The sequence below is a fragment of the Dipodomys merriami genome, unplaced genomic scaffold (genome assembly GCF_024711535.1).
Source record: "Dipodomys merriami isolate MVZ:Mamm:240054 unplaced genomic scaffold, mDipMer1.0.p SCAF_44, whole genome shotgun sequence".
In the NCBI taxonomy this organism is placed as follows: Eukaryota; Metazoa; Chordata; class Mammalia; order Rodentia; family Heteromyidae; genus Dipodomys; species Dipodomys merriami.
In genome coordinates, this window is record NW_027206002.1 from 722,982 (window position 1) to 737,571 (window position 14,590).

At 48.2% G+C, this 14,590-nt stretch overlaps 1 protein-coding gene across 1 annotated transcript; it reads left to right on the forward strand.

Moving 5' to 3' along the window:
- The first annotated feature begins 565 nt into the window (after positions 1-565).
- Il3 (interleukin 3) lies at positions 566-2,408 on the forward strand. The gene is made up of 5 exons (XM_069993987.1): positions 566-754; positions 858-890; positions 1,862-1,960; positions 2,088-2,129; positions 2,238-2,408. The coding sequence occupies exons 1-5, from the start codon at positions 566-568 to the stop codon at positions 2,406-2,408; spliced, it is 534 nt and encodes a 177-aa protein (XP_069850088.1).
- The last annotated feature ends 12,182 nt before the right edge of the window (positions 2,409-14,590 follow it).

Genomic DNA, 14,590 nt, shown 5'->3' on the forward strand with positions numbered 1-14,590 from the left:
AGCTCCATCTACCACCCACCAGGAACAGGGTTAAGGAGTTTTCCAGAACTAAGGGGCAAACCACTAAGGCTACATACCAGTAACCCAGTATCAGAAGGGGTGTTAGGACATGTACTCTGTGAGGGTGACCCCACAGGTGGATAGCTGGCTGTGAGACAGGCTGCCAGACAAACCCTAGTCTGTTTCAGTAAGCTTCCACTTGGTCATCCACCACACCAGGCAGCACCAGGCAAGATAGGCAGTCTGGGTAAGGTCTTGTGAAGCAAGCAGTCTAGGCCAGCTCAGACCCAGCCTGTCTTACCTGTCAGGAGTCTTCCTCAAAATACCCCTTTCCCCATTTTGCTGATCTTGAGTACCAGAAAGTGATAACTGTGATAAAGTGTGGTTTTTCTATAGAGGTTCCATGCCAGATAAAGATCCTTCTGATGCCCTCCCCCTCCCTCGTCTCCTCCCCTTTCTGCCCCCATCCCACCTCTTCTTCCCCCTTCGGTCTTGGGTTTGGGACTTATATAAGGCAGGGGCTGTGGTGGACTCTTCAGAAGACGAAGGACAAGGACAAGGCAGAATGCAGCCTACAAGCCCCAACTCGAGCAGCCTCCAGATTCTGCTCTTGCTACTGTTCCTGTTCCGTTCTGGGTTCCAAGCTCCCACCACGCTTCAAGATACCACCCAGCCACCTTCCAACTCAAAACCCATGAATTGCAGCTGGTTGGTCATTGAACTTGAATACCTGATAGATAACAAATCTTCAGAAGTGAGTAGCAGGAACAAGGCTGGGCTGGGGGAGGGAGGGACGCGGGGGTTACTCCTAACCTACAGCTCTTACAACTCTTTCTTTCTTGGTGTTCCTACAACAGCCCATCATCAGCGAATTCGAGTTACAACTGATGGTAAGAACTTAGCTCCCTACTTGGGCACACCTGGGTGCCAATTATTTGCCTCCCATTTGGTGATGTCAGTCTTGTTACTCCACCTTACCTAGCCTCCATATATTTCTTTTACCTGTTAAAAAGTGTCTATCTCGGTGGGCTTGCTATGAGAATTGATGCAAAGTGCCTAGTGTGCCCATATCTGTACATGGTCCCAGCCATGGCTATAAATAATGAAAGCTGGTTTTTAGGTTGTTAAATGAAAAGGCAGCTAGCTGTAGAGGCTGAATTTTTGGTGGGGCATTCCTTGAGCTGGCAGACTAGAATTTTCCCTGCTGCCTTCCTTTCCCTTTAACAAAAAGGAGTGTTTTCTGTTCTCATTTGCACTTTTTTTTTTTTTTTTTGTTCTAGTCAGTTGCAATAGCTCTGTCTTGCCTTTGTCTGATGGACATAGGTGGTGTCAAACAGGAAGCTGAGGTGTTTCCCGAGTTTACTGGCCATCTGCATTCTCTTCATTGGAGATGCTTGCAGCTCACATGCTGTATCTATCCCCACGCTGAAGTGCTTGTGATTTTCTTCCTGATTTCTGGGAACTCTTAGTTCAGTTGAGGGATTCACCTTGACATCTGGCTTCATAGCCACAAGTATTTCTCTGGGGCAACTCTGCCTTTTCCACAGATGCTTTTGGGAAATGTATTTTTCTCAAGTACAGAAAGATCCAACTAGGTCCTTTATGTAGCTCATATACATGGAGCCAGGAGCTGAGGCTTTGTACTTAGGGAGAAACAGGTCCTGACAGGGTGTATATTCACTTCTAGGCTCGCGCCTTGTGGCACAGTTTAGGAACTTACCTGGGGTAAAGAGGGAATGAGGAGCAGGTTATCCAAAGATGCCCCTAGCAGCAGGCTCAGAACACTGAGGATGAGCAGCGTGGCCATGGGAACAGCACTCTCCAACTCCCCAGCTCTTATGTGGTTTCTTTGTCCTTTTAGGATATATCCCTGCTAAAGCCCAACCTGTGTGCATTCCTGGAAGCTGCAAAAACATTGAACAATGTCACGAACATAGAGAGGATCAGGAAAAATCTTAAGGTATGTGAAGCTGTGGAGGATTTTGGGAACCCCTGCCTTGGCCCTTCCCATACTCTGCAGAGGAAGGTAGCAGGGCTTGCTTCTTGAAGAAACTTTCTGACTGTCTTGCTTTGATCTCTTCCCACAGGAACTTCGACAGTGCCTGCCTGAAGCCACCCCCCTTCTGATGGTAAGATGTTCCTCTAGATGCCCCCACAGGTGGTCCCTCACCCATAACCCCCATCATCACCCTCGACAGCCAGCATTCTTCTAATACTATTTTTCTGGCTCTTCACAGGGAGGACCCATTTTCATCACCGAAGATGACCCCAATGATTTCCGGAAGAAACTGAAAAGCTTTGTGAGAGTCCTTTCTCAACAGACGGAGGAGACTCTGAGCTTTAGAAACTCCTCTGTGACACCCACCACTACCCCTGGGTCTTCTCACCATGAGTGGGGGAAATGTTGAAAACGAAGCATCGGAAGTTTCTGGGTGTCTTTCACACAGTCCAGGACTAGAAGGCTATTATTAGTTGTCTCCTGTGATGTCAGATGAATCATTAATTTATCATTAATTTATTTCTGAAATGCACAGCTTCCTTTTGGTCTTCTATAATGATGTTCTCATTTTTACTCCAGCAAAACCGTTTATTTATCTATTTATCTATTTATTATCTTCTGCAATGTGCAGTATATTTATTTTTGCAGAGGAGTCACATCTTGCTTCTTCTGAAAAAAAAAAATTCCAAGGGAACCTGAGGGGAGTGCTCATTTGTTCTTCCTGTTTCTAGATATGAGTGAAAATAAACCAGATTTTGAACAAAATGCTTGGTTCTGAGTATCTTGATTTGGCTCAGGTCTTGTTGACCGTTCTAGATGGCTTTTATTACTGACCATTCTAGATGGTTTGTGTGCTGTCAGTACACTGAGCTGCAGTGTGGATGCGTCCAGGTGAACTACTCCCACAAGTCCCTACAGCCACCCCATGCTCAGAGCAATCACAGTTAGCCACAGAGCTCTTACCATAACTCAGGCATTACTCTAAGCATTTTACTTGTACTGGCTTTAACTTATTTCTCACCCCAGCTGAGAGCATGTTATTTCTGTTTTATGAGAATAGTTGCATGGTTAAGCAACTTTCCTAAGTACAACAGCTTGAAAACTATACTGGTAGGATTTGATTCAGGCTAGGTCCTGAATCTTGTGAAATGCTTCCCCAAGTGGTCACTTTAGAAGTTGCAATAGTACCCCAAGTCCTAGCAGCAAACAAGCCCTGCCTGAACAGCCAGCTCTCTGGATAACAGGCCATCCAGATCTAGGGACCCTACCCCAGCCTGGGCCCCCTGCTCTCTTGCCTGATAATTTGGCAGCCCTAGTAGACCATATTGCTGCAAAGACTTGATGGTAGAACACAAATCCTGGCAAACTGTAGTCTACTGGGGAGGGAGCCAAGACTGCACTTTAAAAACTGCAACTCTTAAAAAAAAAAGGGGGGGGGGCTGGGAAGGTGGCTCAGTGGTACAGCGTTTGCCTTGCATGCCTGAGGCCCTGGGTTCGATTCCTCAGCACCACATAAGCAAAAAGAAAAAATCCAGAAGTGGCGCTGTGGCTCAAGTGGTAGAGTGCTAGCCTTGAGCTGAAGAGCTGAGGGACAGTGCCCAGACCCAGAGTTCAGGCCCCACGACCGGACCCAAAAAAAAACAAAAACAAAAACAAAAAACTGCAACTCTTACTATATTGGTTTGATATTTAGTTCCTCGATCCTTAGCTTATTCTGGGCTTTGTCTACAGGTCTATATCCTCAGAACCTATCTCTTATCTGTGGACTCCATTTCCCCCCATGGCTTTCAGCTTCATTAATGGTCCAGCCAATAGAAGTGCTATGTGTGGTCTCTTAACTACGCAGCTTTGTCCATATCTCTAAACCCTTCACTCACCTTCAGCTCAGGAAGGCAAACCTCCTTCTAGATCCACAAGATGAGATCTTACTTTATAGAGACCTACCTCTGGATTGTTCACACTGACTACAACAAGGACAGGCAAATATGAACTAGCCTGGATAGCTGGTGTTTGGATACCACTAAGCATGGCTCAGTTGCTGCCTGACCTTTTGACCATGTGTTCCTTCCTGTATGGAATCAATGTACCCTACCTGGAGCACCTCCTATGGGGGCGGAGTGAGTCTTCCTGGTGCTGGGGTGCAAGCAATACTATCCTCCCTGACTCTTCATGAGTCCCACAAAGGACTGGGGTACTGATATCAAGACACTGGGGAACCTATCCTCCTTTTGTCCACTTTTGTATCTTGATCTATTCTTCCCCTGGATTTGTAAGTAAGGAACTAACTGGTTGGCTTGAGTGGAATAGGAGGTAAGAGATTTACTGGGATGTTCCCAAGAAGGAATTCTCTTTTCTCCTTGTCCCCTCTCTCCTCATCCTGGCCCATTGTAGTTAGGGGAGGGGTAGGAGAGAGAAGGGGACAGACAGGACATCCCCAGGGAATATTGATTGTTAAATATGATCCCTGGAGGAATTGAAGATGTACTGCAGTTTCTAGAAGTACCACGAGGTGGAGCACCTTCCCTGGTCTGTGGTTGTACCAATTCTGAAGAGAGCAATGTTGAGAGAAGCTGAACTCTAAGACAGGGTTTTCCAAGTTTCCTGCTGAATTCCCCCCTTCCCTCCCCATCCCACCTACTCTCTCCCTCCCTGCGCCTCCCAGCTGGTACTATTTTCATCCTGGCTGAGGCAGCATTTAGGTACCACTCCACGTTCCCACGATGAGTCACTGCTTGTCACTCTTCACTGGAGAGAGGGTCAGAGCAATTGTAGTCTTTCTGCCTTAAGCCTTGGGACCCAAAAGCCAGTGGTGAGCTGGGACCAGTGCATACTGACTCACAGAGCCAACTGTTAAAAAAAAAAAAAAGGCCAACCAGTTATCAGTAGCTTGCCATTGGTCCTTGTGGAAGTAATTACATAACAGAAATCACAAAGCCTCTTTCCCTGGGAGTCTGTTCATCTACCTGATATAAAGTATGGACAGGCAATCAAGTAGTGTACTGTTTTGCTGTTGCCTGGAAATCTACCCCCCCTTTTATTTGCTGGTCCTGGGGCTTGAACTCAGGGCCTGGGGCACTGTCCTTGAGCTTCTCTGTGCTCAAGGCTAGCACTCTACCACTTGAGCCATAACACCAATTCCAGCTTTTTTCTGTTAATGTGGTACTGAGGAATCGAACTCAGAGCTTCATGAATGCTAGACAAGCACTCTACCACTAAGCCACATTCCCAGCCTGGCAATTCCCTTCTTAAAGGACCCTATATTAAAACTCATAGTCCTTGGTCTTGGAACCACATTCTTCTCACTGCAGGCTGAATGGAGCTAAATATTCCCTCCAATGCCTTGTGCTCAGTCAATGCATTGGCTGAGTACCTTTGTGACAGGCCCTCTATTGGACACTGGGGGTACAGCAGCAAATGGACAGGTGGGGGTGGAGTCTGGAGGTTGCTATTTTATTTGTTTATTGCTGTACTTGGAACTGAACCCAGGGCTGTACAGATGCGGGACGAGTGCTTTACGACTTAAGCTATGCCTCCAGCCCTGAGAGATTGTCTTATATAGGGCTATCTGGGAAAGTGTCTGGAGGAAGTGTCATGTAGGCTGAGACCTGATTAAGAAACTGCCAGACATGTGACAATTACAAGTGTTAGGTCTCCGAACAGAAGGCATAACAGAGACTGAACCTGGCTGAGAGTATCCATGCAACAAGAGATCTATGATGGGAATGAAGTCTGGTAGAAAGCTTACCACTCTCCTTCAGTCTCTCTCCCTTCCATTCCCTATCCTGGCCATGGAAGGCTGCTAAGCAGCTGATGCCTGCAGTTGGCAGGGGTAGAGGTGGGATCAGACACAAACCCAGTGCAAGGAGAGGAACCCGTATAAAGCAAGGTCATATAGACAAGAGCTATGGTAGAAGAGGGAGTATGGGTGGAGGTACCACTCTGAGATGGGAGAGATGATCTCCTGTCTTCAGATATTCTGGTGGTTCACCATTGTCCTCTGGTATTGTTTATTCTGCATTCTAGAGCCAGGCTGGGGTTAGGGATGACCTGGCCAGGTCCACTCAGGCTTACCCTTGACCTCAACCCTCAGACCCTGCTGAGGGCACCAACACAGCTCTGGACTGGAGCCCAAAACCACTTAGTGGTCAGTTCCTGGTCAGGTTGAGGAAATTTCTACATGCTGTAGACTGAAGCTGAGTGTTTATATCCTCTGAGAGGCCTATGTTGAAACCTAATCTCCAAGGCAATGGTATTTGAAGGCGGGGTTTTGGGGTGGTGCTTAAGCATGAGAGCAGAGCCCTCTCAAATGAGATTTAATGTTCCTAAAAAAGGGGGGGACCCTGATCCAGTGGTTCATGATTGTAATTCTAATTACTCGGGCTCATATCTAAATGATATCTAAAGGGTCATGGTTCAAAGCCAGCCTGGAAAAAGCTAGCCTATCTCTTCTCCAATCCTATGCCCTGTTTTCTGCACTATCTATAAGGTCAATTAATCTAGTTGGCACCAGGGGGCAGCAATGCTCCATCGTGAATCCTAGGATGTCTTCAAGGCCGGCATGCCTACCTTCCACACCTAAGTAGATTATACCAGTCTACTAGAATTTTCTTTTTTCTTATTTATGCATTTATTTTTGTACTGGTCTTGGGGCTTCAGATTTTGGGGGGCTCCAGGATAGCACTCTACCACTTGAGCCACAGCCCCACTTCAGCCTTTTTGGTGGTTTACTGGAGATGGTCAAACAGACTTTCCCACTGAGGCTGACTTTGAACCAAATCCTCAGATCTCAGCCTCCTGAGTAGCTAGGATTATGGGCATCTGGCTTCATTTTAAATTTAAAAATAGAATGTTTCACTGTGATGGCAAGTTGGTAGAATATTTATCTTCCCACTAAAGACTTTGGAGATGCACAAATGGAACAAGGAGAAAATTGCCAGAGTGGCAAATATCTGGGGAAGGCAACATCAGAGAGGCTGTGCTAAACGCATCACATCCTGGCCTCCAGCCCCATTTGAAGCAGTGGAACAAACCCCAAGAACTTCTATGCTTCCCCATGCTGAGGCTAGGTTCTTTTACTGTGTTGAGTTGGTTGGCACAGCATAGAGGATTCTTTAGACTAAATGGGTGATGGGTGAGTATGGATCTTGTCAGAGGTGCTTCCTATCAAGAGCAATGGACAGGGCTCTTGGGAGAGGAGTTTTAGTCTATTAGGCTTGAGTAACCTAGTAGGGTTGGGTGCCAAGTGACCAAAATAGTGGAAGGGCCCATCCATGTGGGTCTTAGACCCCTTGTGGGTCTCAGCTGGTCCTTCTTTCCTCGATTCTTCCTTCCCTTACCCAGGCTATCCAAGTCTGCATGATCTCTTGAATGACTATGGGGGAGGGGGCAGGGGAGTGAAGGGTACACACAAGGAAAAAGATTAGGATTGGCCTATTGGCTGTGTTTTCTCATCTTCTTTTTATCTTTTGACATCTATTGAGAATTGAACTCAGGGCCTTGCACTTGCAGAGCAGGTGCTTTACTATTTCAACTGCATTTCCAGGCCCTTTTTTTCTTTGTTATCTCTGAAGAAGGGACTCGTTCCATGCCAGACGTGGCTTGGGCTTTGATCCTCCTATTTATGCTTTCCCCTATCACTAGGGAAAAGCCACAGAGTGTCTGCCTAGCAAGCAGGAAGTCCTGAGTTCCAACCCTAGTTCTGCCAAAAAAAAAAACAAAATTAAAAACTGAAAAAAAACTCATCAATATCACTGGAGTTAGTATACTTCTCCACATCTGGGATAAAAGACATGCAGCCAGCCGGGCACCGGTGGCTCAAGCCTGTCATCCTAGCTACTCAGGAGGCTGAGATCTGAGGATCGTGGTTCAAAGCCAGCCCGGGCAGGAAAGTTCGTGAGACTCTTATCTCCAATAAACCACTAGAAAACCAGAAGTGGTGCTGTGGCTCAAGCGGTAGAGCACTCGCCTCGAGCTGAAGAGCTGAGGGACAGCGCCCAGGCCCAGAGTTCAAGCCCCACGACAAGAAAAAAAAAAAAGACATGCAGCCATTGAGATGAAATTTCATTGGCTTACATGTCCAGGCTGGCCATTAACCACCATCATTCATCTCTGCCTCTTCTGTAGCTGGGATTATAGCTTGAACCACAGTGCCTGGCCAAACACTGTGTTTTATACCAACAGCAGAAGTCAAGGCAGAGGAAGAGGAATGTGGAAACAGAACCTGGGACAGCAGAGTGGAACCCCGCCCCCCAACCCCCACCCCAGGGCTGGGAGGATGAGAGGACGCACAAGGGAGAGAAGGAGACAGGCATGGTACATTCTCACAGAGTGAGTTGGAAGATCCAGTCAGGCTCATGGAGGACAGATCAGGTGAAGTAACTGGTCTGAGAAGAAACTCAATGATATCTCAGCAATGGCCTGAGGAAATCCAGGATTACCAATCTCAAGAACCTCTAAATCCTTAAGTAACAGCAATTCTGCCAGTATTCACTGAGGCACAAGAATCCTTCAGTCTGAGCTGAAAACCGGTGGCTCAAGCCTATAATTCTAGCTACTCAGGAGGCTGAGATTTGAGGATCACAGTTCAAAGCCAGCCTGGACAGAAATGCCTGGGAGACTCTTATCTCCAATTAACCACCAGAAAACTAGAAGTAGTGCTATGGCTCAAGTGGTAGAGCATTCGCCTTCAGCTGAAGAGCCCAGGCCCAGAGTTCAAGCCCCACAACCGCCAAAAAAAAAAAAAAAGAATCCTTCAGTCTGACCAAGGGGCCTCCTTGGCTCTCTCCCTACTGAGACTTGATACCTCACAGCCCCACAGCCTCCTAACTCTGACCTTGAATGTACATCAGTACCCACGGCTCCATCTTCCATTCACCTCCCACCATGTTTACTGTTAAAACTTCTATGTGCCCCTCTGTCCCCTCATCCTATCCACCCCCCACACCAGCAGAGCTTAGATCCATATCCTAGTCTATGTCCCCCAGCCCCATGCCTCAAGGAGTTAAGGGAGATGGCACTTATTCACAGCTGCCCTCCACCTCCACTGGTAGCCATGGGTTCCTTCAATTCCCACACAGCCTCAGAGACTTAGGCTCTACTTTCAGCCTAGGTCACACTATGACATTCTCCCCCTCCCCTTCCCTGGCTCTTCTGTTCTCGCAGCCTTCAGCAGGACTGTAGCGACCGTCTACTCGACCAGCGAGAGAAAACGACCACCACACCAGGAGTCTTCTCAGATCACGCTTTATTGGAGAGCCTTTTAGTTGTAGGAGAGCTTGGGCGCGAGAGAGCGTGCACCCGAAACATGGCCACTTATATAGGGAATAGGAACACGGGTCTTTCTATCATTGGTCGTCTGCCTTTCACCGTCACCAGGTGCCACGGGATTGGCTGGGGACTCTACATGGCTCGCGCATGCGCAAAGCCCAGGACCCACCGTCCCGCCAAGCACCGCCTGAAAGGGAGTGGTTACCTCAAAGCTGCAAGGGAGTGGGCGCCATCTTGTAATGGCGTTTACCCTGGCTCCCTACACAGGACTATGTACTTGGCGTTAGAGAAGGGAGGGTGAAACCTCCAAGGTTGGCAAGGGGTATCTGAAAAACGAAATGCTGCCTGTTCTCCCTAGGGAAAGGGAGACTCCAGCACTGCTTATTCTTAAGAGTGTGGCCCTGGTCCCCTGTGGCTACCTCCTCCCTAATCATGACAGGGATCAGGACCAGAAAGAATGGCCTTTCTCTAGTCCTCATTTGTCCAGTTGGCTCTTTCTAAGAAAATATGTGGCCCAGTCACTTTACGCCCGGTGGTCCAGCAGCCATCGCCTCCTGGGGCTGTGTGTGCGGAGGGGTCTGCATTGAGGATGATCCCCATGAGGGAAGAAGCTAAATCTACTGTACCTCCAGCCCAGGGCAAAGATGCTCTGAGATTGTATGGACCCTGGTAACCATTCTCCTTTCTTTGACAAACAAGGAGATCAAAGCTGGAGGGAAGGCTCCCCTCCCAATCAGCCAAAACAGAAAATAGCCCTCCAGGAGGCCCAGCCAGCTCTGGGTAATACTTATGAAGCTCCTTTACATGCCAATCTCTGGACAACTCCCCAGCACCCTCAGAAATCTCCTCCCCTTGTGGAGATGAGCCAGCTGGGGCTCAGAGTAGCAAAGAGCCCAGCAGAGCTAAATGACAGTGGTCTGAGAGCCACCAGCTCTGTGATCCTCACTTCCAGGGAACTATACCTCCCAGGAGGTGATACAAGGAACTGGGCACAAACAACCCCTACTAGGATATAGCCAGAGGGGGGTGTGTTTTCAGGAGGAAGAAGTTCAGAGCTGATGGCCCTAGGGGTGGAATGAGAAGATCCCCGGAACTCCACACTTCCAGAGGCCCAGAGAGGCAGGCCCTCCTAATTCAAAGTCACCTTTACCATCACCCCCATTGGCCTGCTGGCCTGATAACAGTAAGCAGCTGTGAGCTCTGTGAGGGACTATGAGGTCCCTCAGGTGATTCTGGGATGGAACAAGGGGATTCTGTCCATACTCAGCTCTGTTTCTGCCTGAACGGGGTCTCAGTTAAGTTTGGAGGAGACTGGGATGATCCAAACATCCAGGGGGAACTGTAACCCAGAACCACTCATCCTGGGATAAACAGTGATCTCTGTCACTTTGTCTATGGCCCATCAAAAAGGGGAAGAGCCAAAAAGGGTCTCAGGCTCTCCTGACCCCTTGGCCTAGATTACAGCAACCAAACACAGGGGTGGGAAGAGGAGCGCTCTGGACTCCGGGAAGCTATAAAGGCTTTTAGTCTCTCTCTCTTTTTTTTTTCTCCTTTTAGGTGGTTTTTTTTTTTTTTAAATGTAACCTCCCAATATTCTTTACAAGGAGCAGATAAAAGCAGTGGGCCTTCTGGGTATCTCATGATCCCCTCAGCTGGGCTAAGGCTTGGAGCAGGTTCAGGGAAGGGGGGACATTTCCTGTCCTGGAGGCAGTGCTTGGGGTAAGAGGTATAGATGAAAAGAGAATGTGAAGAGCAGGCCTAGTGCTCCCATGGGGTGTATGCCCATGGGACTCATCTATCTGAGAGGCTTTGATATACCACTAGATCATGGGGGAAACAGCAAATAGTCCCAAGAGGAGGTAACAAATCACACAGGATGCCTTATTGGCTTATCTTGCCCTTAAAAACTGATGTCCCAGGTCATTACCCACAGCCTGCTCGCCTCTCGCAGCATCTCTGGTGCTGGGTCCCCTCTTTCCCAGTGTCCCAGGTCCTGACTTTGGTCTCCCAGCCACTACTGACCAAATCTTTCGCAGAGGTTTCCCCTGGCCTTTCAAATTTGCCATATTCGGTTCAGTCTGTCTGATACTCATACCTTAGGTCTCTTGTACTACAGCTAACGTCTACCCAACTTCCCAAGCCAGGCCCTGAAAACCAAACTGCTTGCTTATCCCCTGCCCTACATCCACACCCCAACCGGCACCCTCAAAGCCTTCCTGTAACTTGTCTTACTCTCATTTCATGACCACGTCCTTGTGGCTGTTGTTTCTTTGTGCACATCTTGGTTGGCACCATTACAAGCTCTCTGAGGGCAAGAAGCTTGAGAACTTGCTGTATTGTCTACCCATGGTTAGTGATTAACCATCCTCAGATCCTTCCAGATTGGTCAGGATCACCAATGCTAGAGACCTAAGGGACATCCAGGGAAAAGACCAGAGAGGTCTGGTCTTTTGGGAGTAGATCCTTGGAGCTCAAGATAGGAGTCAGCTGGAAGCTGATACCTCAAAGGTCATACATGCTTCTTCCAAATGTCTGCTGGGGCCAGGAGTGAAAATAATGCATTCTCAAGGAAGGACGAGCCCCTGGAAGTGATGTGTTATACTGGGAACCTTCAAGGCGAGGTAAGATTGGATGAGCTTTGACTCTAGATGAAGGCTGGTCTCTCCACCTCCCCACATCTTTACAGAAAGATGCTCCCTGGGGCTGGGATGAGACAAGGAGCAGCTCTCCTGCCAAGTCTGGGCCTCAAAAACCTCTCAGAGTGAGGGAAGATATCAGATCATTGCCTCCTCCCCGAGCTTCCTGGGATGGGCAGCAGTTTCCTCTGAGAGGCAGCGGAAATTAACCCATTGTGCAGATGAGGCAGCTGAGGCCAGGGAGGGGGCGCTTTCCGGGGTAACCCAATAACCCAAGGTGATTGAGTAAGCTCAAGATGTCTGGATGGTAGCATATGCTGGGGGAAGTTCTGTCTTCATTCCCTAGATGATTCTGGGATAGTCACAGGCCACTCTAATCTCCCTCCCCAAACCTGTTAGAGCCTAGTACAGCTGCCCTGAGTGGAGTAAGCATGCTAGGCTGATTCCTTTGCTAGTCCAGCATGGTGACCAGCATTTCCTGACTTTCTAAGCCCTGAAATAGCAGAAAACCTAAGTAGCAGGACACATTCAAGTTCAAGTCTTGACACTCTTGTCATCCTGCTCTGTGTGAACTGGGCTAGAACTGGTCTTCTAGATTTGATCTCCAAGATGGATAAGGACTTCCCTAAGTGGTGGGCAGACACTAAGAAGGATCATATCATCTGAGATGCCCATGTAGACTTCCCATGAGGCGTGAGGGAGTTAGGTGCTAGTCTGCTTTCCACTGTGGTAAGGATCATGAAGCAGCCACAATCCCTGGTGCTTTCAGGGCTTAGAGAGAGGGACACTCACAAGGAGGATTTTTCTTTTGGCCTAGTGGGCCAGGAGGTCAAAGAGCGGTCACACCAACTATTTGGTCCCCGCCCTTAGCCTTACCACAGCCCTATTGGAGCCCCTGAGTCAGCCAGATGCTATTGACTGTCATTTCTTTCCATGTATGTAATCTAGGAATACCTGTCTGTATCATGGTCTTGGCTTGATGTCATCTTTCCGAAAGAAAGATATGTATCTGCTCCATAAACTGTATCGACAGGCACTTCAGTTCTGCCCTATGTGGACAGACTTTGGCACCTGTAGGCCCTGTTGCTGGATCATCTCCTCTAATACTGCTTTCCTCCCTCCTTGTCATGTTCCAGGGTTCTTGGTCACTGGCCTATCACCTGCTAGGCCCAGAAAGCTTGCTTTCAGCCCTTAGACACGGAAACTCTGGCCCTCAACCTTTCTTCCTTATTAATTCTTGTTGCCTCAGCCATGAGTTCTACCTGCTCTCTAATGGCTTGCCCACCTGACCCCAGAAGAATGTCCAAGGTTATGTCTGACCTCACCAGTCTAGGCTGAATCAGCCTCTGGGGCTCAGAAGCGTGACACCCACCATGAAGAGCTTTTCTCATATTTAATGGGCATCTCCAGAGGCCTGGCACCATGATCAAATGAGATGACAGGAACTGGGGCTCACACAGATGCATGCATGAAGCATCTTTCTCTTTAAAACACATCTGTGCAAGGGAAGGGGTGACAATGTCCAAAAAGAAATGTACTTTTCACCTGACTTATGTAACTATAATCCCTCTGTACATGATCTTTATTTTTATTTATTTATTTATTTATTTATTTATTTATTTATTTATTTATTATTTATTTATTTATTTATTTGGTCTGGTCGTGGGTCCTGAACTCTGGGCCTGGGTGCTGTCCCTCAGCTCTTCTGCTCAAGGATAGCACTCTACCACTTGAGCCACAGCGCCACTTCTGGCTTTTTTCTTTATGCTTATGTGGTGCTGAGGAATCAAACCCAGGTCCTCATGCATGCAAGGCAAGCGCTCTACCACTGAGCCACCTTCCCATGACCTTTACAATAATAATTTAAAAATTTAAAATAAACCCCACCTATGCAGACAGATGCAAGCAACCACACATACAGAAATGGACACGTGTGCAACTCTAGTCCTGTGGCCTTGAAACTCCTGGCATGGGACAGCTTGAGCCGAATCCCTTGCGCAAGCATCAACTCTTGCTGTCTTCTCCAAAACCCATTGTGAAAACCAAACACTTGTCAGCCCCTCAAGAGCCTGTCCTTTTTTCCAGAAGCAGTTTCTGCTTCCACTGGAGCTGGAAGTGAGTTAAGGCTGGAGCTGTACAGGAAATTAAGCCTGGAATACCTTGCTAGAGAAACTAGGGCCCCCTGTGTCTGGTATGGGACAGCTGTAATGCTGCAGCCAGAGCCCCCCCCCTCCCCCAGCTCCTATCCCTGCTGGGGGTGTACAGATTGTGGTGGTGTTCTTGACTCAAAGTGACTGACTGCATGACTGAAGGCAGTGAGACTTATGTAGTTCAGAGAAGAGTCACTCCAAAAAGCAGTGTCAGAGCCAGGATTCAAACTTGGGGTCCTGAATTGCCCCCTATGAAGGTCCCAACCCAGCTCTAGGGTTGAACATGGCCCTATAAACTAGAGCCGCTTAACATGCTGGCTGAGATCTCACTATGCGAATTAATATGCTGTAGTCTGTCTGGCTGTGCCTATGGGGTCATTCCTTTGACTCACAGGGGTGGGGACCTTGGCTGGGCTGATGATGGCTCTGGGTCCTTGGTGGGGGCCTGCGGGAGCATCACAGGCCATTTGGCTGGACTCTAAGCAGATGATGAGACAGACATGTGAGAGTTTTCCTCACAGTCAAATCTCATAGTCATT

What these genes read in the sequence shown, in the direction of transcription:
- Il3 (XM_069993987.1), top strand. Translation starts at nt 566, where the DNA reads ATGCAGCCTACAAGCCCCAACTCGAGCAGCCTCCAGATTCTGCTCTTG. An exon ending in TAGATAACAAATCTTCAGAA is followed by an intron (nt 755 to 857) that starts GTGAGTAGCAGG and finishes TTCCTACAACAG; the next exon opens with CCCATCATCAGCGAATTCGA. An exon ending in GGATCAGGAAAAATCTTAAG is followed by an intron (nt 1,961 to 2,087) that starts GTATGTGAAGCT and finishes CTCTTCCCACAG; the next exon opens with GAACTTCGACAGTGCCTGCC.